This window comes from Trichosurus vulpecula, chromosome 3, assembly GCF_011100635.1.
Source record: "Trichosurus vulpecula isolate mTriVul1 chromosome 3, mTriVul1.pri, whole genome shotgun sequence".
In the NCBI taxonomy this organism is placed as follows: domain Eukaryota; kingdom Metazoa; phylum Chordata; class Mammalia; order Diprotodontia; family Phalangeridae; genus Trichosurus; species Trichosurus vulpecula.
The window spans coordinates 420,923,054-420,947,884 of NC_050575.1; the positions used below are offsets into that span (position 1 = coordinate 420,923,054).

The 24,831-nt window shown below is 45.0% G+C and overlaps 1 protein-coding gene across 1 annotated transcript in view; it reads left to right on the forward strand.

The window, feature by feature from the left end:
• Positions 1–24,831, forward strand: part of SLC4A5 (solute carrier family 4 member 5) — a 101,196-nt gene that overhangs the window by 37,449 nt on the left and 38,916 nt on the right. Inside the window, exons 3-7 of the mRNA XM_036749467.1 lie at positions 5,443–5,603; positions 9,417–9,572; positions 11,313–11,411; positions 14,936–14,991; positions 22,096–22,253. Of these exons, the coding sequence (XP_036605362.1) occupies positions 5,443–5,603; positions 9,417–9,572; positions 11,313–11,411; positions 14,936–14,991; positions 22,096–22,253 (630 nt within the window). The remainder of the gene's footprint in view (positions 1–5,442; positions 5,604–9,416; positions 9,573–11,312; positions 11,412–14,935; positions 14,992–22,095; positions 22,254–24,831) is intronic.

Genomic DNA, 24,831 nt, shown 5'->3' on the forward strand with positions numbered 1-24,831 from the left:
TAGAAAGTGCTATATAATGCTAGCTTATTGTGATTACTGCATCACCATCATCGTCATCATCATTAATAAGCATTTAAGTGCCAACTATATGCCAGACACTGTGCTAAGCACTAGGGGTAAAAAATAAAAAGCAATAACACTATCTCTGTCTTCAAGGAGTTCACAAGCTAAGGAGGGAAACATGTAAATAACTATATATAAACTATAGATAATAGATAGATAGATAGATAGATAGATAGATAGATAGATAGATAGATAGATAGACAGATGGATAGATGAATGAATGGATAGATAGATGGATGGATGAATGGATGGATGGGTAGATAGACAGATAGGTAGGTAGATAGACATAGACATTAATAGATAGACATAGATACATGTATTTATATTTCTAAAACAGTGAAGGAGGGAAGATATAGACCTATAGAAAGTGTGACTTGAGCTGAGTTGTTAAGGAAGCTAGGACATGGAGGGGAGGAACAAGAGCCTTCCCAGCATGGGAGAGAAAGTAAAAAAGCACAAAGTTGGGAGACTGAGCATCATGTTTGAGGAACTATAAGCCAGTGGCACTTGGGTGGTTACCAGCTGCTTCAGAGCAGAGACTGTATTGTTTTTTGTCACTTTTGTCCCAGAGCCTAGTACAATGCCCAGCGTCTAGTAGGCATTTAATTAATATTTTTGAATAATATAGATATCATTATCACCATTTCATAGACGAGCAAGCTGAGGTTCAGAATTTTTGTTTCTTGCTTATGGTTTTATGGGTGATTGGGCTCACAGGCAGAATTTGAACCCACACCTTCGTGATGTCAAGTTCAGTGCACTCACACCAAATTGCTTCTCTTGTGTTCTAGGGAAATTTTGCATAAAGTTCATATAGGCGTGGTTTCAAATCCTGCTTCTTAGGCATCATCCAAGCAGGGATAGGGAGCCTGCTGTTGCTTCTTAGAGGCTAGCTGCCTTTACTGGGTAGAGGGTGAGGGAAGATGATTAGGTTGTCAGGTGATGGGAATCCCCAGCTACTTCTCTTACATCTAGTATCCATGGGTTTGCATTGACTATCCCAGTAGGTTTGACAGTGTCTTTTCAGAGATCAGGATTTGGGGGAAGGGTAAAGATGGTTGTGTTGAACTTCCATCCACAGCATCAAGGGGAACCATGAGAGAAATATTGGTGCCAAACAGGGGCTTTTACTCTTTGTTCTGCTGAAGAGAACTCAAAAGCAGAGGAAACTCTGGTGTGATGACAGTAGGGTATTGCAGCACTTTCTAGGCTCAGAGGATAGATGAAATCCTAATTCTCTAGCATCTTCTCTAGGACCTTCTTTCCAGCAGTAGCCTACACACTTGCCCTCCAATGAATCTTTAGACACTTTCCTACCAACATGCCCAGTTGGTCACAATCCTAAGAAAAGTCACCTTTTGTAAAGCTCTTCATCTCCCCTACTCCACACTTCAAAATTCAATCCTCTATTTCCTCCCTATTCTCTCCTCCTTTGCTCCAACCTCCAAGGAGGAGATAGTCCTTCTCCTCAATGAGGATAATTCTGTTACTCATGTCCTTTATCTCTTCTCCACTGTATCAGGAGGGCCGAGTTTATAATCTCAAAGAGGATCATAAACATGTCTGAAAGGTTCGGAATCGCCGGATAGAAGAAACTCTCAAAGTAGAAGGCAGAAGAATCAAAACATTTATTTAGGCTCCACAGTAACCAACCCATGAACCAGAAGCCCCATTTTGATATGTTGGTCATAATCTTCCAGGCCCAATAGGTACGCCTTGAAAGAGTAACCAGGAGGCTACAGAGAAACATGATTGCGTAAAGCAAAATCATGTTTCCCCCTTTATGGTAATAAGATTACCCACTGGACTGAAGTCTTTGTTCAGCTTCCTCCCGTAGGTCAGCTCTGCTACTGGCAGCTCCTGCCTCAGCTGTGTCTGTGTCTGTAACTGAAGCTGCAACTGCAACTGACGATGTAACTGTCGTAACTGCCTCTGGCTCCAACCGGAAAAGGAAAGAGAGTCCACCCATCTCAACCCAAAGCTTGGTCATCAATCTTTTCCTCTTTCATCTTCAATTTCTCTCTATCAGCTGGCAGCTTCACAACATACTCAGGGATCCTCTGTTCTTTTGAGGTGAGGTGGGGTGGGAGTGGAGAGATAACCCCTTCTCTCAACACTGCTATCTCCTCAGGCTAGCATCCTAGGTCTCGCTTCTCTTTAGCTCTTAGACTCCTAGCCACCCATCCTGGCCACCTCCCCTTCAGGACTACACATTTCCTTTCCCATTCACTGCTGTCTGGTTTCTGCACTCAGCATTTCCCTTCCTTCCCAATTTTATCTCTTAGTACTCCCTCTGGCCATCAGGCAAAATGCACTATTCTCTGGCTCCCACTACAATCTGTGCCTTCCTTCCTTTACCCACACTGTTATTTACACTCTGTTTTCCTCACCCTCTTCACTATCTTTTAAAGAGAACTCAAATGCCACTTTCTCCATGATGACTTCCCTGATCTTCCTCCATTCCTCACATAGATATTTGTTCTATGACTATCTGCATCTATTGTGTATTATTGTACACTAGAGTGATCTGAGTTTGACTCATCCCTCTGCTGTACCATAAGCTCCACAATGGGAGCACTAACCCTAGAGTCAGTAGGACCTGACACAGCAGTTTTCATATAGCAGAATTTTAACAAACAATTGATTAATTCCAATAGGTGGGAATGGGCTTCAATCTCTTTCTTGGAAAGGCTCTCTGTAGACCCAACTGAAGCTAGAGCTTCATAAACTTAGATATGCTGTGGTTTAAATCAGAGGGATCAAACTGGCTCCAAGACAGATTTAAATGCATTTGGAAAATGTTTAACAAAATAAGCAATACAACAAAACATAGATAATGTTAAGTTGTGGTTTCTAAAACAATATGTGACCAGAGGACTCTATTTCCATCTGAGTTTGCCACCACTTTCCTCTAAAATATCATCTTCTTCAAAAGAAATAAAATAATATTACAATGTAAAGATATGTGAGGGATCTATGACCAACAGCAAGAAAGTAAAGTGTCTTCATAGCAATTACAGCTAAGCCCATGTTGCCATTTGAATGTTGGCTAGTATGGAAAGACTAGCAAAAGCTCAAATTTGAAATCAAATAATTTATAATCATGATTAAATGTGAGCTCTGTGCCAGGCGTATATTTCTGCTGCTTGTTAAATTTGTTATTTAAAGAACAGAAATAGGGCTCCTCAGAGCTACCTTTTAACTCCTCACCCTACAGAAATGCAATGTGGCCATTTCAGGAAATCATTATTCACATTAATTGGGACCTAGCTGTTGAGGAAGCTGGTCTTCCTTGTTCTAAAGGTCTAAGAAGGAAACAAAAGATCAAAATCACAGATAAATAGCACACCTCTAAAAGAGACATAGTGAATTTGTAAATATAGATTAAAAAAAGTAAATTGCACATAAATGAAGCCAAATTTCAGATACAACTCTCTTTTTTTCTGTTTTACTATGCATATGAGAATGCCCCCCCCTTTTGTGTTTGTTAAGTTTGGAGTTTTTATATATAATTTTTAAATAGGAAAAAAAGCTAAGATCACTGGTCTCAGCTCTAATCTCCATTCCTATGGTCTGTAAGTGATCTTTGGTCACCATAAACAAGGCAACCAAATAAATAGGACGGTTAAATACAAATTCTTCATTCCAAATCCCATTGAGCTCCTTTTTTCTGTTTTTTCTCTGTCTCATTCCCTTCTCTCATGTATGGCTCTCTATACCATCTATCGATTTCTCTCTTTGTCTCTTTTCCTATCTCTCTCTATTTTTTTTCTTCCCATATTTGTATCTTCAGTACTTAGCACAGTGCCTGACACATAGCAGGTGGTTAATGGATATTTATTGACTGACTGACTCTTGGTCTATTCCCACTTAATTGGCAGTACTGAGTAAAGTGTTAGGTTTCATGTTCTTGTTTTCAAAGGCATGTGACTTCAGCATTTTCAATTTATGTGGAAAAAATAAATGAAAGTTGCTTTAAATGTGGCCCTTGACCTTCTGGGTATCTGTTACATCCAAAATAACTAGCTCCCACAGAATAGCCCTTCCAGAATAGCCCTTCCAGAATAAAGCCTCTGTTATAAAGCTTGGATCGTGAAAACTGTTTAATCTGGTTAAAAATTAGAAAAGATGATCAATAGAGAAGAGATGAGATAATAATCGGGAAGTATTAAACTCAATAACCCAGAGTTTGATAAACTTGAAAACATAAATTATCTAGAGGAGCTCCTTATCTGATAAGAATTTCTGGGAAAAATGGAAAGCAGCTAGATGGAGGATGGGTTTAGACCAGCCCCTTACCCTGCATAAATGCAAAATGGATGAATGACCTGAATTCTAAAAATCAGACCACAAGAAAAATGGGAGAGAAGGAAATGGGGCACCTTTCATGGCTATGGCACCAGGGTGAATTCTTCACCAAATAAGGGATAAGTGTGTTTACAAGTCCTCTAAGTGAAAACAAAGCCTGCTCTTGCTGGCCTTCTGTGTCCAGGGACCTTCAAGGACAGCAGGTCTAAGTGCCTCACTTTGCAGACAAAGATTAGGTCCCAGAGAGGGAAAATACCTCGCCCAGAGTCACACAGCTAGTAGACATCTAAGGTGGGACCTTTTCCACCAGAAGGTTTTCACCTTTCTCATTATATAGATGGCTTTACTTGACTGTAAGTTATATAAGTAATTTAGTTACTAATAATATGTGCCTCAATTAAAAGTCACGTTACAAAGTATCCCTAGTTGCTCCTTCCTTTTGTTGCACCCTAAGCAACTGCCTACATTGCCTACCCTTAGTTGTAATTTTGTCTCCCTCAAGTACCAGTGATTTCAAGGCTCCAAGAAAATCCAAAGTAGTTCCCTACTACCACCAGAAAAGAATATTAAGGGACCCCTGGCTTAATGCCTTTTTCCTCCCATTTTTAATTGGGGAGGGGGCTTTAAATCCTTAGCCCAAAGGACCATTAATTTGTAAATTTCAGACTCTATGGGGAAAACATCTTTGGCGAAGATGTTTTCAAGTCTTTCCCAGCATCCTTCAAGTCACAGACAGTAGAGATGGGTGGACACCAACTCTGGTGCAGAGATAGATAACACCCCCACTTTCCAGCTCCCTTTGATGTATTGTCTTCCCCCTATTAGAATGTAAGTTCTTTGAGAGCAGAACTGGACACCAGCCTTGGGTACCAAGTTTGTGATATTTTTTTTTGGCTTCAGGACCTTTGCAGAGATCTTTTAGAGACAGAAGAGGTGTGAGAAGCCCCTGTGTGCTCCCTTGCCTTTGATCCCAGAACATGGAGCCCACCCAGACAACGTCCATTGCTTTCCCATCACTTGCCCCAAATCCCAGTCCAGCCCAAACTGACTTTCCTCCTTTTTCCTTCCTAGGTGGGTAAAGTTTGAAGAGAAGGTTGAAGAAGGAGGTGAGCGCTGGAGTAAGCCACATGTGTCGACATTGTCTCTGCATAGCTTGTTTGAACTCCGAACCTGCCTCCAGACTGGAACCGTGCTCCTAGATTTAGATGGCTGCTCCTTACCGCAGATCATAGGTATGAGAGGATCGATCAAATTGTTGATTGCTCGGGTGACTGTAGGACTGGTCACTTCCCCTTGTGAGAAACCTTCCTGCCTCACTGGGTCTGCATGTGCCTCTGGTGAAAGAATCTGAATCTGATGGGCAATGAGCATCAAATCATATATGGCTCTAAATAAATATACCCTCAGCTCAGCTGTGACCCCTGCGGGGAAGGATTTCCTGGGACATAGACTCCCCTGCAGATGTGAGGAGACCTCCAGCCCTGACACAATCTCAGGGAAGACCCTGAGATATCTCAAGACTGCTGTTGAGGCTGCTAGCCCCAGAAAAGCAGGTTTGGCCAGGTGAGGGAGGAGTTCATCTGGCATATGGCCTGGAAGGTGAATTAGAAAGAGTACAACATATGGTGGCTTCCTAACTGAATTAATTTAGCCAACAAGATTCTACACTCCTGAAGGAGCGAACATGCTGTCAAAATGTAAATGTAACAAATTTGAAAATTACACCATCTATTAAAATCATTATTTCAAAATTTTGCACCCTCCCATTTTCAGTGCCAGAGGCAAAGCTCCAGCTGCCCCACCCTAATTATGGCTCTGAAATTCGGCAATGATGATGAAAACTCATTAGCAGATTCTATTAAACAGCAAGTGTATGTAAGTGTGTTCCTGATATTCAGCCAGAGTTTGCCTCCTGCTTCTCTTTTTGCCCTCTACAGTCAAACAGGATAAGGTTAGCTAATCCTTCTTCCTAGTGACCTCCTCTGGACTATTTAAAGATAGAAACGATGTTCACCCATCCAAGTCTTCCCTTCTTATCGCTCAATGTCTCAGGTTCCTGCAGCTGATTCTGGTGGAGCTAGCATCCAGAGGAGTGGTGGACTCTAAGTCCAGGGTTCTTCCCACCGCATGTTGGGCCCACTCTGCCTGTGGATAGATTCCCAATTATCAAAGTCTCACAAAAAAAAAAGGAATCCCCTAGATTTGAAACCACCCCTGTAGATGTGATGAGGCTAAGCCCATAACACTGATGTAAATTCGGGAGATCTCTGGCCTTTTCAGAAACATGAAGTGCTCATAGCACTTAGCTTTGCACATAGTCAGCACTTATTTATTTCTTCTATTGTAACCTTTAGAAAACCAGCCTTCTTTGCTTGTCCTAAGAGACTTGCCATCTCATCTGTTTTCACCGTATTAATCACAGTACTAGTTACCATTGTAGGCAGTGTAGCATAAGGGATAAAAAAGTTAGCCTGAAGTCTAGACAATCTGGGTTCGAGTCTCACTTTTGGAACATCCTGGGTGTGTGAGTGACCCTGCGCTCTCTCAATGTCCCAGGAAGTTCTCTAAGACCACAAGGTGCAGGGGGAAAGAAAAAAGTATATATATGTATGTATGTATGTATATATATATATATGTATATATATGTATATATATATACACACACATATATATATACATGTATATATATAGCACCTACTATGTGTCAGGCACTGTGCTAAGCATTTTTTACAAATATTAGTTCATTTGATCTTCACAACGACTTTGCAGGGTAATTATTCTCATTTTACAATTGAGGAAATTGAGGCAAACATAGGTTAAGTGACTTGCCCAGGGTCACACAGCTATTGCGTATCTGAGGCTGGATTTGAACTCAGGTCTTCCTACTTCAAGTCCAGTGTTCTATCCAATGGGCCACCTAGCTGCCTCTAGTTGAGATTGGGAACTCAATCAACAAAATCCACCCCTTTATCTGTGTGACCACATGACTAGTGCTTACTTCATTGCTGGTCCACCGAAATCACCAGAATCATAGAATTTTGAACTGGAAGGTGCCAAAGAGAGCAACTCGTCCAAGCCTCCATATCCACCCCATTTTACAGAGAAGGGGCTGATGTTCAGAAAAGTTCCAAGATTTAGCCAAGATCACACAAAGCCAGAGTTCAAACCCAGGCCCTCTGACTCCAAGGCTAATGCTCTGTTCTCCACACCAGGCTAGTGCACAATGATAACAGCCAACATCCCCACAGCACAGAAGAGATTACAAAATAATAATCACAAGGCCTGACGTTTCTTCAGTACTTTAAGGTTTGTGGAGCACTTTGCCTGCATTATCCCATAGGATCCTCCAATGGGAAGGAGGTGCTATTATCTCCATTTTACAAATGGGAAAACTGGGGATGAGAGAGGTTCTGTGACTTGCCTAGATTCACACAACTAGTATCTGAGGTAAGATCTAAACCCAGGTCTCACTGACTCCAGGCTCGGCACTCTATCCACCATGCCACCCTGTTGCCTAAGTGGAGGGCTTTGATGAAGCCAGATGAGGATTTCACATTTCATCCCGGAGACTAAAGAGCTACCAGAATTCGTTGGGTATGGGGGTGGCATGGCCAGAGCTGGGCAATAGAAAGATCCATTTGACAACCAAGTGGAGGATGGGCTGGAATGGGGAATTCTTGACAGAGGGGGATCAGCAGGTGGGTTATGGCCACAGTCCAGGTGATGAGGTCCCAAACCAGGCTGGTGGCAATGTCAGAGGAGAGAAGGAGTGGTGTGTGAGGGACGGCAGCTGGTTAGATATGGGGGATCAAAGAAAGTGGGAAGTTGTGGATGAGACCCTGAGGCCTGGAAGGATAATAGTGTCTTCCACAAGAATAGACAAGTCAGGAAGAGGGGAGGGTTTGGGGAAATGGCGATGAGTTCTGTTTGGACGTGGTGAGTTTAAGGAACCTACAACACATTTGGAATTTCTGATGGACAGTTAAAGACTTCAACTAGGCATTGAAAAGTTGGGCAAGTCACTTAATCTCTGTCTGGCTTAGTTTCCTTAACTGTAAAGGGGGATAACAATAGCACCTCCCTCCTAGAGTTGGTGTGAGAATCAAGTGAGATATTTGTAAAGTGCTCAGCACAGGACTTGGCACATAGTTGGTGCTTAATAAATGCTTGTTCCCTTACTTTGTTTCTTTCCTTCCTTCCTACCATAACCTGGCTCCTTCCTTACATCTTATTCTCTTACATTTTATACCTCCTACATCCTCTGCAGTCCAGTGCGGGCTTCCTTGCTCTTCCTCTAACCAGATACTCATTTTCCAACTCTAGGTGTTTTCTTGTGCTGTCATGAATGCCTGGAATTTCCTCCCCCTCATCTGTGCCTCCTGGCTCCCTGGCCTCCTTCAAAGCTCAGCTAATGCCCAGTCTTCTCCAGACTTTCTCCATTGCAATTAATGCTAAAGAGTCTGCCCTTTGGTGTGATCTCATCTCTACCGTTTTGTGCATTGTAGTCTGCATATTGTCTCCCTCATTAAACTTTAGCGACTGTCTTTCACCTTTCTTCATGTCCTCAGTGTTTAGCACATAGTAGGCATTTAATAAATGCTTGTTGACTGACTATAGAGCCTCAGAGAAGCCTTTTGTCTGTGGCCATGCAACTAATAAACATCGAAAGCAAGACTTAAATCAAGAGCAGGGTTAGGCATCTAGTCCAACATCCTTATTTTACGGAGGAGGAACCCAAGGCCAACACTTGGAAGTGCTTTGCCCAAGGTCCCGGGTAGCAGAGCCAGGATTTGAACCCAGACCTTGTAGCTTGAATCTCTGTGCTCTTTCCCTTAGATCACCACACAGGCATGACCGATTCACTGGAGGACTGGGGGAAATGGGGGATCGTTAGGACTTGACTGATTTCTAAACTGTGGCTTCTTCCTCCATCCACCCAATGATACTCTCTCCGAGATTTCTCAGGGGACAGGGAGGGAATCACAGACCATTTGCCTCATCCCATTGGGTAATGCCCTGCATGGGGGTGTTTGTTTCTCAATCAGATGATGTTGTCGAGAAGCAAATAGAAGATGGACTCCTGAAGCCAGAGCTGAGAGACAGAGTCTGCTACGTCCTCTTGAGAAAACATCGGCACCAGACCAAGAAACCCATCCACCGCTCCCTGGCAGATATTGGAAAATCTGTCTCGTCCCCTTCCAGTAAGTTTGACCCTCACAGGTTAGGGGCAGACAGCCAAGGCCTTATCCCCTCTCATGGCTCCTTTGGACAGTCTCTAATGTGTGGTCCAGAGCATACATGGAGCCACCCCCTCCTTCCACCCGGGACACCTCCCAGAGACAAGAGAAGGGTTATTGGGCAAAGTCTTTGGGTGGTCCCTCTGAATCTATGGGAAGAGTGAGATCAAGGTAGGAAAAGAAGGACTGACGAATGGTGGGAGAATGAGGTTTAGAGCAGGGGAGGAGAAAGGTCTATGAACCACTGGGTCAGTGGAGACCAGAGAATGTTCAAAGTAAGCATCTCCGTCTTCACCGCTGTACCATTTCCCAATGCACTGTCCTACTCTCCCGTTCCCTGGAGTATGGCATCACTCCCCATCAGTCACTCATCAGTCACTTCATTCCTACTCAGTCACCCCTGGGCTTTACTCATTCATCAGTCTGGGGCTGATCTTCTGGACAGAGACCCTCATGTAGCCCATGACCAAAGAGACAACCGAGGAAAGCCAGAGACCAGCCCCAAGCAGTGAGTGCTTTTTCTACCTTCTCAAGTGAGACAGGGAGGAGTGAGGTATCGCACCTGAGTGATGCCATCTATGTCCTCCCTTCTCCACCATCACTGCTTCGAGTTCTTGCAAGGAAAGCCACAATATGAAAATGCATCCCCAGAATCAATATATTGCTTGACTTCTCAAGGGATGGAAGAGGGATGACAGGGAGAGAATTTGGAATTCAAATTTAAAAAAAAAGTTGAAATTTTTCTTACATGTAATTGGGAAATATTTAATGAAATAAAAACATTTAAAAAAGGAAAAGGAAAACGCGTGATAGTAAATGGGACATGGTCACTTTGAATCAGGGAAAAGCTTAACTTGAAAAATGCTTTTTAAAAAACGTGTTATTGCTTTTCAGCATGTGTAATAATTAGATTAGAACTCTGCTGAGCCAAGGTTCTTGCAGGAATTTTTAAAACTACTCATGGCATAGTGAAGAGAGCACTGGGCTTGGAGTCGGGAAGATCTGGGTTCAAATCCTACCTCAGACACTTACTAGCTTTGAGATCTGGGCCTAGTCACTTAGTGCCCCTATGCCTCAGGCTCCTCAGCTATAAAACCAGGAGGTTGGGTACGATGGCCCTTAAGGGCCCTTCCAGCCCCAAACCTATGATCCTGTTAGCATATCAGTTGTATGTGATTCCGGGTTATGATGATAATAATAACAGCTAGCTAAATAGCCTTAAAATTTGCAAGGTAACAAAGAAAGAGAGAGAGAGAGAGAAAGGAAGGAAGGAAGGAGGGAAGAAGGAAGGAAGGAAGGAAAAGGAAGGAAGGAAGGAAGGAAGGAAGGAAGGAAGGAAGGAAGGAAGGAAGGAAGGAAGGAAGGAAGGAGGGAGGAAAAAAGGGAGGAAGGGAAGGAAGGAAGGAAGGAAGGAAGGAAGGAAGGAAGGAAGGAAGGAAGGAAGGAAGGAAGGAAATCTTTTTAATTATGCATTTGATGTGAGCCTTCCTGATCTAAGGTCCAGAATTTTATGCACACACCACTGGAGTGGGATAAAAGTTTCCCCTACAATCTTTCCACACTATCAATGTTCATTGACAGTCTCCTCTTCCTAGATGGTATAAAAATGTGTCCTTCAGTCCAGGCTGGGTCCAGCTGATTCCAGGAGAGCAAGGTCCATTAGCCCGAGTCCCTACTAACCAAGGCATTCTGTCCTTCTTGCAGACCGGAGCCCGGCCCGGACCCCTATGGTGCCTGGCCCCAACTTGCACCACTCCACCGAAGACCTGCGGACCAGGCAGAACGCCAACTACGGACGGTTGCGTAAGTGCCTCACTCACCTTGGTGTGCCACTCTGTGTTAGCCTCAGCTTTGGTGGCTAAGAGATGTTGTGATGGCGCTGCCCAGCATCCCCACGAGCACCTAGGGAAATGCTGCTTAGGAAGCTTCTGTTGTTCAACTCTGAAGAGGGCATCCCAACCCAAGCCTTGTGCTGGTTAGGCACTGAAGGGAGCAAATTTGCTCTGTTTGGTCAGGGAGGGAGGGTCCTGGAGTGCTGATCAGCCGCAAGACTCTGCCTTTGTCTGGGCATTAAGAAATGCTTCCTGACAATAGGGGCTGTCTGAGCATGGAGTGGGCTTCCCCAAGGGGGGCAGGAGGTGCACACTGGCGAGGCTGGATGCCCACTTTCTGGAGAGATTGTAGCAGGGCTTTCCGGACAAGCATGGGTTAAACCAAGTGCTCTCTATCCTTCCCTTTTCACTCAGAGTCCCCCTGTGTACAAGCCAGTGCCTCTGCTGTCATCAAACATGTCTCTGTTTTGTATTTTGTGACATTTATCTAAAAACTGCATCACACAGCTGAGCTGAGACACCTGAGTGATTTGCCCTCCATACCTCACCTGGGAAGGCTTGGGGCCAGTTTCTGGCTTTCCTCTCTTGTCCCTTTGGTTGTGGGCTACCTGAGGATCTCTGTCCAGGACATCAGCCCCAGACTGACGAGTGAGTGTAGCTCTGGTGTGAGAAGCCTGCTTCAGGTCCCTTTAGGCAGGGTTGGATGGGTTCAGAAAGAAGTGGCCCATGGGAGAACCTGGGGGATGTTCTGTCCTCTGGGGTCAAAGAACATGCATGAAAAAGCCCTTCAGATGCTTGGAGAGCATATTCCAGCCACCAGAGGAAGCTCACACAAATACACAGAAGCAAGAGGCAAGATGTGGAGAAAGTAAATAGTACTGTTTGGCTGGAACGTAAAATCTAAGATGGGGAGCAACATTAAATAAGTCTGGAAAGGTAAAATGGGATCAGGTTCTAAAAGGCCTTTAATGCCAGTCTTAGAAATTTATATTTAATCCAGGGGGCAATGGACAGCGACCGAAGAAGGCAGAGGATCTTTTGGCAGCTTACGCAGGTAGATTGGCAAAGGGAAAGGGTGGAGGTTCTAAGCATGTATCGTGTCCAAGGCTCTGCCTCACACCCTGGAGCCTATCCAAATGTCAGTCAGTCAGTCAAGAAACACAGTTATTGTTCTTTGTTTGGGAGGGAAGACGAGACAAGTACACAGATCACTGTGATCCAAGGCAGAATGGGATGGATAAATGCCCAAAGAACATTCATTCGTTAATTAATCCACCAAGCATTTCTTGAGCCCTGGCCATGGGCAAGCCCTCCATTCTCAGGACACAGTTGCAGACACTAATCTCCCAGTTCCAGGGTTCCCTCAGGGTAATGGCATCAATCCCCAGTAGATGGTCCCTGAGGTTAGGATAATCAAATGCACCTCACGGACTCCTGGGGAGAGACAGCCTTTGCGTAAGTGCCCCATGAGTAATGCCAGCTCCCCTCTGCCAGAAAAATGTGGTTCACGGAGACCAGCCTTCACGCTGCCAAGAACTCTCAGAGTCTTGGAAAAAAAGAATCCGTGTAGTTCTGGGGGAAAGAAAACAAGTCTCTGGCCTGAATCACCTGGTTGAGCTCAAAGCAGGTTTGGGGCTGGAATGCCCAGCATCTGTTTTTCATTACCTTAGCCCCTCCTTAGGGGGACATGGCCACATTTATAGCATTTCAGAAAGTTTATATTTGGAAGAGTCCTCAGCAGCCATCCTCCCTAAAATGTGCCCCAAAGAAAAGTGGTTGGCTATACCTCTGGATGAAGACCTCCAAAGAGGGGGACCCCACCCCTTCTCAAGGCAGCCCGGTTCATTCTGGGACAGTTCTCAATGGAGGATGTTTCCTGACATCCAACCTCAGTTGCCCTCCCCCCAAATTGTTCCTGGTTCTGCCCGCTGGGGCAAAGTAGACTAACCTAATTCTTTTGTGCTGATTCTCCCTGAAAATGAGGACAGAGCAACAGAAGGGATTTGGTCCTCAGCTCTGGCTCATTCTAGGAAAGGCCCTAAAAGGCAGAAATAAGCACAGATGGTTCTGAAAATATTTTGAACATGGCAAAAGATAAGGCAGGGAGCTGGGTGAGGCCACAGGGAAGATGGGGAGAGTGTTGACTTCATCACCAGCAGGCGCTTGGTGTTACTGACTTAGGTAGGGGTCCCTGGGCTTGGGCTAAGCCTGGGAGCTGGCAAGAGATAGGCAGGGTTATGGGAGGCATCCCCAGCTCACGCTGCAGTAGGGTGGTCTCCGAGCCTGCTTACGGAAATCTGCCCCTGAAGCAGAGGATGGGACAGTAGAGAGATGGGCACTTAAATCACCCAAAGTTAATGAGCCACTTTTAAAAATCAGCCCGCTTCACTGTTGTTGTTTTTGTTGTTCAGTCATTTTCAGTCATGTCCAACTCTCCACGATCCCATTGGGGGTTTTCCTGGCAGAGATCCTGGGGCGGTTTGCCACTTCCTTCTCCAGCTCATTTTACAGATGAGGAAACTGAGGCAAACAGGGTTAAGTGACTCCCCCAGGATCACACAGCTATAAAGTATCTAAAGCCAGATTTGAACTCAGGAAGATGAGTTTTACAGATTCTAGACCCAGGGCTCTGTGAATTATGACACCACCTAGCTGCCCCTGTGAGCAACGTTTTCCTCCAATGCTGATTATCTTATGTTCTAAGTTTATAAGTTTCCTTCCAACTTGGCCATTCTGTATTCTGTGTTGTAAGGTCTCTCCTGGCTCTGTTCTATGTGGTTCCCTCCCAACTCTGACATTCTGTGTTCTATATTCTAATTTCCCTTCCACCTCTTCTATTCTGTTCTATGTTCTACCTGCGTCTCCCAGCTCTAACACTCTGTGTTCTATGTTCTAAGACCCCTCCCACCTCTGATGTTCTGTGTTCTATGTTCTAAGGCCCCTTCCACCTCTGGTATTCTATGTTCTATGTTCTAAGGCACCTCTCAGTTCTGACATTCTGTGTTCTATGTTCTAAGAACCCTCTCAGCTCTAATATTCTGTATTCTATGTTCTAAGAACCCTTCCAGCTCTGACATTCTATGCTCTATGTTTTACCAGTACCTCCCACCTCTGACATTCTGTGTTCTATCTTCTAAGGCCCCTTCCATCTCTCCTATTCCATGTTCTATGTTCTAAGATGCCTCCCTCTGACATTCTATGCCTATTCTATGAACTACATCTCCTAAATGAGTCCAGCATTAGCACGTGTCCAGAGGCATAGCTAGCCTGCTTCTCCTGATGTTGCTGGGCCGAGCAGGAGATGACTTTGATGGCCAATGCACTGTATTCACTCTAGTCCTCATCCCTATTCCTAGAAGGAGCAAAAGGGACAGGTAAATTGTAGAGATGATGGGAAGGACCTCCCCACTCTGACCAAAGATCCAAAGGCCAGTGGGTTCCCAGGATTAGAGGAACACCCCCAGCTAAAGAACTCCTTCTTTTCTTCTCCTTTAGGTCACACCCAGAGCCGGAGCATGAATGATATTTCGGACACCCCAAACCCAAATCAGGTGGGTGGTAAAGCCTCAGAACTGGGGTAAGTGGCTGCCCTGTGGTGGGGGTTGGGGAAGCCTCATGGGCTGAGAGTGGAGCTTCCAAGGAAATTCAGTAAATATTTATTAAGCCCTGTCCTGGGCCTGGGGCTGCAAAGACCAATGAGACAGCTCCTGCTCAGAGTGCTTACATCCTGCTGGAGAGATACATACACAGATGAGCCAATACAAAATATATGTGCATATGTATATGTTTATATGTGTGTGTGTGTATATATATAATAGAGAGGTGGGGGAGGGAGAGGGAGAGGGAGAGGGAGAGAGGTCAACAAGCACTTATTAACTGCCTGCTGTGTGCCAGGCACTATCTTCAAAGTGTATAATACAAAAAATAGAAAGAAAGGCAAAAATAGCCCCCGGCTTCAAGAAACTTAAATTCTTGTGGAGGACAAAGCAGGTGAATAACTGGGCAAGTAGAAGGCAATCTGAGAGGGGGGAGCATCAGCTGCTGAGGCTCTCAGCAAAGGCCTCCTGTAGAAGGTGGGAGTTGGGAAGGAAGCTAGGGAGTGAGTAGAAGAACAGTCTGCGCATGAGGGACAGCTGGGACAAAAGCAAGGGGTGACATGTTGTGTTAGAGGAACTACAAGGAGGCCTGTGTAGATGGATCACAGGATGCCTGGAAAGAGAAGAAGGGCCAGGTCATGGAAGGCATGAATGTCAGAGGAGCTCACATTTGATCCTGGAGGTAATAAGGGACCACATTTAGCAGAGGGAGGTCGGGGGGACGAGGTCACACCTATACTTTAGAAAAATCACCTTGGCAGCTGAGTGCAGGATGGAGACTTGAGGAAGGGAGACTCCCACCCCAGCAACTATTGCAATAATAGAGGCGTGAGGGGATGAGGGCCTGCGCCAGGGTCATAGCTATGTGACTGGTGATAAGGGGATATATCTCCGAGAGGTCGTGAAGGTCATGAACTAGATTTGGCTACAGATTGGCTATGGGAAGTGAGTGAGCATGGGGAGTCAAAGAAGATATCAAGGGGCAGCTAGGTGGTGCAGTGAGTAGAGCACCCCTGGAGTTAGGAGGACCCGAGTTCAAATCCAGACTCAAACATTTGACAAACTTACTAGCTGTGTGACCTTGGGCAAGTCACTTAACCCCAAATGCCCCGCCTTCCCCCCTCAGAAAAAAACAAAGAATATATCAAGATTACAGGCTGGATGCCCAGTGCCCTCAACAAATACAGAAAAGGGAATGGTTTGGCGGGAATAAAACAAGGACCGTTTTGGACACGTCATGTTTGAAATGCCTAGAGCTTATCTAGTCTGAGGCATCCAAAAGACCATTGGCAGTGGAGGACTGGAGCTCAGAAGAAAGTCTAGGGCTAAAGAGGTAGATCCCCAGCCATCTGAATAATGACAATAGCTGAATGCATGGGAGCTTATGAGATCAAAGGCAATGGTATAGAGGGAAGAGAGCCCAGGACACACTGTTGGCTATGCCATGTTGGGTGAATGTAACATGGAGAACCAGCAGAGGGGACTGAAGAACAGTTGGATAGATGGAAAGAAAACCAGAAGGAGTCAGTATCATGAAAACCTAGAGAGGCAAGAGCCTCTAGGTAAAAAAGGATGGTCCACAGTGTTGACGCCTACAGAAAGGTCAAGAAGGGTGAGGTCTGAGGAAAGGAACATAGACAATTTGAGGGGGAATCACATGAAATGGATCAGAATGATGGGCTGAAGTCAGATTACAAAGGATTTTAAATGTTAAATGAGTTTGTAATTACCTAACACACTGTAGGTGCTTAATAAATGCTTGTTGAATTAATGTGTTGAAGAGAAGCAAATGGGAGCCTCAGCAGGGTAGTGACACGGTCAGTTGATGCCTTTGGAATATGGTCTTGGTAGCTGGGTGGGGGATGGAGTGGACAGGGGAGAGTCTAGAAGCTGGGGCATCAATCCATTGAAAAGTGATTGCAACTGTCCAGGTGAGAGTTGGAGGGGCCCGAGCTGAGGCACTGGCCATGTGAGTGTGAGAGGAGGGCTTGGACGTGAGAGATGCTGTAAAGACAGAATGCACAGGACTCGGTGACTGAATTTGGGGTGGGGTGGGGGGCATGGAGAACTTTAAGACTGCAAACAAAGGGGCCTGCAAGGATACCATTTTTCTCCATTACCCCTGCCACATGCCCTGAGAAGCTGAATGAGTCTGAGCCTGAGCGCCCCCCATCCACAAACCTGCCTTTGTCTACTTGTTTCCATTTCCCTCTTTCAAAAATTGATCCATCAGTCAGTCAGTCAATCGGCAGACATTTATTAAGTGCTTATTATGCTCCAGGAATCAACAAATCTTCCTGCAATGCCTACTTTGTGCAAGGCACTATATTAATCATTGTGGTGGATGCAAAGTTGTGTAAGATGAGGTCCTCACCCTGGAAAAAACATGACCCTCCCTGAACAATTCAGCGCTTCTCTGACAGTGAGAATGTTTAAGTTATTATGTTTAAATTACCTAACGATGGAGAGAAGGGAAATGATTGCCAAAGAAGAGGGCCTGGGCACACAGCAAGAACAAGGAATAACCTGTAGACCGCTCATGAGACCCGGAGTTATGTTTATGAAACCAGGTGGTGCAGAAGGCCTCCAGCACATTGGATGGGCCCCCTTAAGTGACCTTAAGGGAGAACATGAGAGAGTCTTGAAGACCAACAGGGATTGGGTGAAATGCGCATCACTAGAGGGAACATCTGAAACAGTGAATCATAATTCCATTGGAGTATTTGAGCATTTAGCACAAAAAGGGGAGGGGAAGAATAATCAGAGAAGGTTTCAGAAAGTCAGATTGAGCCTGGGAATTTAATTACAAATAGAGCATAGGAAAAGGAGCTCTCCAGGGTTGGGGAAGGGGGTGACTGACTGGGGCTGCAATGGCTTTGGAAGGAGACCTGAGATCACGTCCCAGCTCGGCTCCTTGCTACCTGTGGGACCTTGATCAAATTTCCTTCTCTATAAAATAAGGAGGGTAGGCTCCCTGATTACCAGAATCCCAGCCAGGTCTCAGTCCTTTCTAGCCCAGTCCAGTAAACAAGTATCAGTTCAGATCCCTCTGAGATGCTGATAGGATGCCCCTTTAGAGGGAGGATGAAGTGGAGTGGGGCCCATAGAGTCCTTTCAGCAGTGGCCAGATTTGAAATTCCGTGTTCTGAGGAATGGCTGCCCCTTCAAGCCACATGACCAGAAAGCCCCCCTTGTGTGCCCTGTTGGGAGGAAGTGGAAGGAACGGGAAGATAGGCTTCATTCCCAAGGCGCCAGAGCCCCTGACTAGGAGCTACGGCCGTGTCTGCAGATGGGGAGACAACAAAGTATGGAAAGAACATGGGAAACCCAGCCTGCAAGCGGTGGAAGGCACTCAAGTCCGTGAGCAGAAGAGGAGAGGAGTGAGCAGAGCTAGAGATGCAAAGATGGTGTCTGTCCTTGGAGGCCGAGTACCAAGGCTAGCCTGCTAGGATGCCCGAGGTGATGCTTGAGTTAGGTTTATCAGCACCCCCTGGTGGCCATAAGAGGAACTGGCAACAACAAAGCATTGATTAGAGGAGGAAGTGGGGTGCCGGTGTGAATCAAAGAAAAGCCCGAATTGGTGGATATGTCTAAGTGACAGCTTTTAGAGACATAGATTTATAGTTAACATTAGGAAAAATCCAGCAAGTAGAGCTCTGCAAAAATGAAGCAAGCCACCTCCAGAGACAGTAGGGCTGAACCCTCCTTGGGGGTCTCTGAGCAGAGGCTGGAGGGCTGCTTGACTGATGTGTTATGGTGAGGATTCCTTTCGGTACCGGTTGGACTAGACACCTTCTGACTCTTAATACCGTGATTCTTCGAAATGCAATTATCAACTTGCAAGTACGTACAATGAGCTGAGCTAAAGAAGTGTTCTCTAGTGGGGTTCTTAGGAGAAACTGCTTCAGAACCACTGACTTAGACCTGGAAGGGCTTTGGAGGCCACCTAGTCTAACCCCTTCCTTTTACAGATAAGGAAACTGAGGCAGACAGAAGTGAAGTCAGTGGCTAGCTATCTGGAACCCTAAGCAAATCATTTAACAGACAATTATCAAAAAAACAGGTGGTTTGCCAGTTTTCACCAGAGTAAGGAGACTCTCCCACTCTCCTACTGTACCCCCCCAATGAAGTCATAGGTCAAGACTCTCTGAACGGTCTTTCATAAGCACTCCAGGAAGCAACCGACTAACACTTTCTCCCTAAGACCATCACAACCCTTGAATACCTCTGTCTCTCTGCTAACTCCCTTGTGTCACACTGATCAGGTGGAGACCCAGATTTCCAGTTCTCCGCTGCCCAGCAGTCCCTTGAGTTGCCCAGTGGTGTTGTTGGCTCTACATTGTCCTGTGCAACCCCACTTCACTAAATTCTCATCATAGTTTTGCCAACAAGGTGGGGCAATGATTAATAGTCCCATTTTGCAAATGAGAAAACAAAGGCAGACACATTCATAAGATTCCGAGCTGAAGGAGATCTTAGTCCATCTGATCCAACCCCTCTCATTTTAAAAAGAAACAGACTGAAGCCCACAGGGGGAAATGATGAACCCTAGGTGGCAGAATGAAGAGGGCAAGCCAGGATACCAACAGCCAGGTCTCTCGGCTCTACTTGCCACAATAACCCAAGGTGAAATGATTGCCTGAGACAGCCAGTAAGAGGCATAATTTGGATCTGAACCCAGGTCTCCAGACACACAATCCAATGTTCTTCCCACTACAGCTTCCTCAGAGACTAGATAGTGGGGACACTCCAAGGGAATATGGTGATGAAGTGATGCTCCTTCTACCTGGCGCCTTCAGAGCCTCCAGGGTTGAGGGAGGGAGTGTGTGCAGCCTCCAAGCTGTTTAGTTTGGGTTTTTCCATCTCGTTTTCCCAGTTTTGACACTTGCTAGCTGGGCTCCTTTGGGCAAAATGCATCACCTTGCAAACCTCAGTTTTGTCAATGGGGTTAATAATTCTGACCAATGCTGTCTTCTTGAAGGTGTTGTAAAGAAAGTTCTTTATACCAAGAGCATATAGAAATGTAAATTAGGCTCATCTTCATCATTCCTTGTTCACTGAAATCCCATGGAAGGTCTTGGGAAGTTCATAGGAAAGCATAAGCATTGAGATCCAGTGTGGTGCATAGAGAATGGATCTGAGTTAGGAAGACTTGTATTCAAATCCTGGTTCTACTAGCTAGCATCAACGTAGTACTGTGAGGTTTACAAAGTTGTTTATGTTACCTCGTTTGATCCTTACAACAACCCTTGAAGGTAGGTCCCATTGTAGAGATGAGGAAACAGGCAGACAAGTGTAAGTGACTTGCCCAGGGTCACTTGGCTTATTGAGTCTGAGGCTGGATTTGAACTCAGGTCTTCTATACTCCAGGTCCAGCACTCTATCCCCTGTACCAGCTTGCTGCCTTTTGGTCCCTCTGGGCCTCAACTGCCTCATCTGGCAAATGAGGGTGTGGTCCCTTCCAGCTCCAAACCCATGATCCTGTATCTCCAGTCCTGTGCCCCTTTTCATTCTCAGGCACCAACGGCTGTGACCTTTCTCCTTCTCCAGTCTTCCCCTACCATCGACTTTTGCCCATCCCTTACCAGGTTAGACCCTGAGGAATTGTCAGTCTATCCATAAACATTTATTAAGTGCCTACTATGTGCCTGGCACTGTGTTAAATGCTGGGGATACAAACAAAGGTAAAAGATAGTCCCTGCCCTCAAGGAGCTTATAGTCTAGTGGGGCAGACAACATGAAAACACTTGTGTACAAACCAGATCCAGGACAAGTTGGAGGCAATCAGTCAGGCACTGGCATTAGGGGCATAGAAAGAGGCTTCTTTCAGAAGGTGGGATTTTAGCAGGGACTTGAAAGAAGCTAGGAGGCAAAGATGGGGAGGGAGAGGATTCTAGGAAAGGGACCAGTGAAAATACCCAGAGTCAGGAGATGGCGGGTCTTGTGCAAGCAACAGCCAGGAGGCTGCTGTCCTAGGTCACCATAGGAAGGGTGACACCTGAAGTACTGAGCCCCAAGGGAGGTTGTTTCTTAGGTGACTGGCTACACTCATCACAAAGAGACTTTCAGGGACACTGACTGTCTAGGGATGCCTGTTGATGCCTGCTCCTGTTTATACTGAGCTATGTCAGCACTGAGACTGCCCTGGCATTGGTCCTGATTTCCTCCAAGTTGCTTCCCCTGAAGGTCCCTTCGTCATGTTGACGTGTGGATTCTGATGCCAACCAGGCAGCTGGCCCATCAACTGTTTCAGTAAAACCATGAGTTGGCCAAAGGGCCCAAGTTGAGCAGAACCCAATCTGTGAACCAAGGTCACGTTGTTCCATATCAAACTCCTGGGCCATTCCTCCCATCCCCACTCCTCCCTCCCCCACATCTGCCTAAGGGAAAACAGCATGGAGTAGTAGAGATTCAGGGAGATTCATGTTAATTCATTAAGGATCCTGCTTAGTGCTAGAGCTACAAAGATCACAAACAAAACAGATCCTGCCCTTCCTGGGGCTTGTATTCTACTCTACTTTGTGTATCTTCTCCCATTGTTAGAAAGGAAGCCCCCAGAGAGCAGGGACCATCTGGTTTTCTTTCATTTGTATCCCCAGCACTTCACCAGTGGCTGGCTCATAGTGAATGCTACTTTCCAGCTACTTGGGAGTTACAACATTATCCAGAGAAGTAATGCTCGAAATTTGAGGAGGGAGATTACACCAAGGGGGATGAGGGAGGGTTTCACACAGGGAGCCTTCAGCCACCTGGGAACAAGAACAGAGAACCTAGCAGTTATGAATAGGATGACAGGTAGAGCCAGAATAGGACTCATGGACAGGAAAGTCAAGATAGTGGAACAGCCAGAAGTCACAGTGAAGGCCCGAGCAAGGACAATAGAAGGGAAGGAATAAGGAGAGGGGGAGGACAGGAGACTGTGGCCAGGGAGTTAGATTACAGGATTTAGGAGCCCGGCAGTGGCTCAATACCCCTGCAGTGATGATGAGATCTAAGGCAAGCATCATGGATTGTGAATGAGATGTTGTTGCGTTTCTTGTCTTATCTCCCCCAAAACAGCTGAAAAACAAATTCATGAAGAAGATTCCCAAGGACTCAGAAGCTTCCAATGTGTTGGTGGGAGAGGTCGACTTCTTGGACCAACCTTTTGTTGCTTTTGTCCGTCTCATCCAGTCTACCATGCTGGGAGGTGTGACAGAGGTGCCTGTTCCTACCAGGTGAGTGGTAGTGTAAGCCACGTTGGAGTGCTGGGGTGGCCAGTCAGTCAAGTGGTCAACAGACAATTCTGGGGCACCATAGGAAGCTCTCTAATATCCCTTGTTCTCAGTAAAATGAGAGGGCTGGACAGAACAGACTCCAAGGTCCCTCCCAGATCTAGATTTTACGATCCATTCTCAAAGGAGGATGAATAAAGGAACACCAGCTATGACTGAGAAGGGAGGCTCAGATGCCTTTGGGCTTGGGAAGTTCAGGGGACCACTGTTTTCTCAGGATCTCTGAATAGGTGCAGAAGGAAAACTGGAACCCAGGACCTCTATGAACACAATTACAAAACACTTTTCACACAAATAAAGTCAGATCTGAATAAATGGGAAAACATCAGTTCCTCATGGTTAGGCTGAGCTAATATAATAAAAACGACAATTTTACCTAAATTAATTTACTTATTCAGCACCATACCAATCAAACTACCAAAAAATTATTTTACAGAGCTGGATAAAATAATAACCAAATTCATCTGGAAGAATAAAAGGTCCAGAATATCAAGAGAATTAACAAAAAGAAATGCTAGGTAGGGGCAGCTAGGTGGCACGGTGAGTAGAGCACCAGCCCTGAAGTCAGGAGGACCTGAGTTCAAATCCAGCCTCAGACACTTGACACGTGTACTAGCTGTGTGACCTTGGGCAAGTCACTTAACCCCAATTGCCCTGGCAAAAAAAGCAAAAAAAATGCTAGGGAAGGTGGCCTAACCATAGCACATATTGAACTGTATAATAAAGCAGCAGTCATCAGAACTACTTGGTACTGGCTAAGAAACAGAGTGGTGGATCAGTGGAATAGGTTAGGTACACAAGGTGCAGTAGTCAAACACTATAGCAATCTACTCTTTGATAAACCCAAAAAAATCCAGCTTCTGGGCTAAGAATTCACTGTTTCACAAAAACTGCTGGGAAAATTAGAAAATGGTATGGCAGAAACTGGGCAGAGACCAACATCTTACCCTGTGTGCCAAAATAAAGTCAAAATAGGTTCATGGTTTAGGAATAAAGGCTGATACTTTAAGCAATTTGGGTGAGAAAGGAATAGTTTATCTGTCAGATTTATGGGAAAGGAAAGAATTCATGACCCAACTAGAGAAAGAGAGCATTACAAAGTGCAAAATGGATAATTCTGATTATGTTAAATTGAAAAGTTTTTGTACAAACAAAGCCAATGCAACAAAGATTAGGAGGGAAGCAGAAAATTGCGAAAGAATCTTTACAACCAGTGTCTCTGATAAAGGCCTCATCTCTAAAATATGCAGGGAACTGAGCCAAATTTATAGGAATACAAGTCATTCCCCAATTGAGAAATGGTCAAAGGATATGAACAGGCAGTTTTCAGAGGAAGAAATTAAAGATATCTATAGGCATATGAAAAAATGCTCAAAATCACTACTGATTAGAGAAATGCAAATCAGAACAATTCTTAGGTACCACATCTCTCCTGTCAGATTGGCTAACATGACAAAACAAGAAAATGATAAATGCTGGAGAGGATATGGGAAAATTGGAACATTGTTACATTGCTGGTGGAGTTGTGAACTGATCCGGCCATTCTGGAGAGCAATTTGGAACTATTCCCAAAGGGCTATAAAAATGTGCACGCCCTTTGACACAGAAATACCACTCCTAAGGCTGTATCCCAAAGAGATCACACAAGTGGGAAAAGGACCTGTATGTACAAAAATATTCATAGCAGCTCTTTTTGTGGTGGCAAAGAATTGGAAATCAAAGGAATGCCCATCAATTGGGGAATGGCTAAACAAATTGTGGTATATGAATGTAGTGGAATATTATTGTGCTGTAAGAAATGAGGAGCAGACAGACTTCATTACAAACTGGAGAGACTTATATGAACTGATGCTGAGTGAGGAGAGCAGAACCAGGAGATCATTATACCCGATTACAGACACACTATCTATAAGGGCTAACTTTAATAGACTTGGCTCCTCTCAGCAATGCAGGGTTCAAAGACAGCTCCAAAAGACTCATGATAGAAAAAGCTATGCACATCCAGAGGAAGGATTACGGAGTCCGAATTCAGATTGAGGCAAATTTTTTGCTCTCTTTCTTTTTTTTCTTCTTTTTTGGTTTTGTTTCTCCTTTCTCATCACTCATTCCATTGGTTATAATTCTTCTTTACAACTGGACTATTATGTAAATAAGTTCAGTAGGAAGGTATATGTTAGAACCTATACCAGATTCCATGCCATCTTGGGGGGGTGGGGGAGGAGAGGGAGAGAGAGAAAATTTGGAACTGAAAAACTTGTGGAACTGAGTGTTGTAAACTAAAAATAAATTTTAAAAAAAGAAGGAAAACTGGAAGAGCCTGAAGGAAGCTGGTCTGTCAGCCAGGACATTGGAAAGTCCAGGAAAGAGAAAAGAATTGAAGAAAAAAGAGCTCAGATTTGAGACTGGAGTCAAGTGTCACTTAGGTGACACTAAAGATAAGAAAAGAATCTTTCTCTGAACACACAGGTGGCATACATACATACATAGTGTAGTGGAGAGAAAGAGCTGACCTTAGAACTGC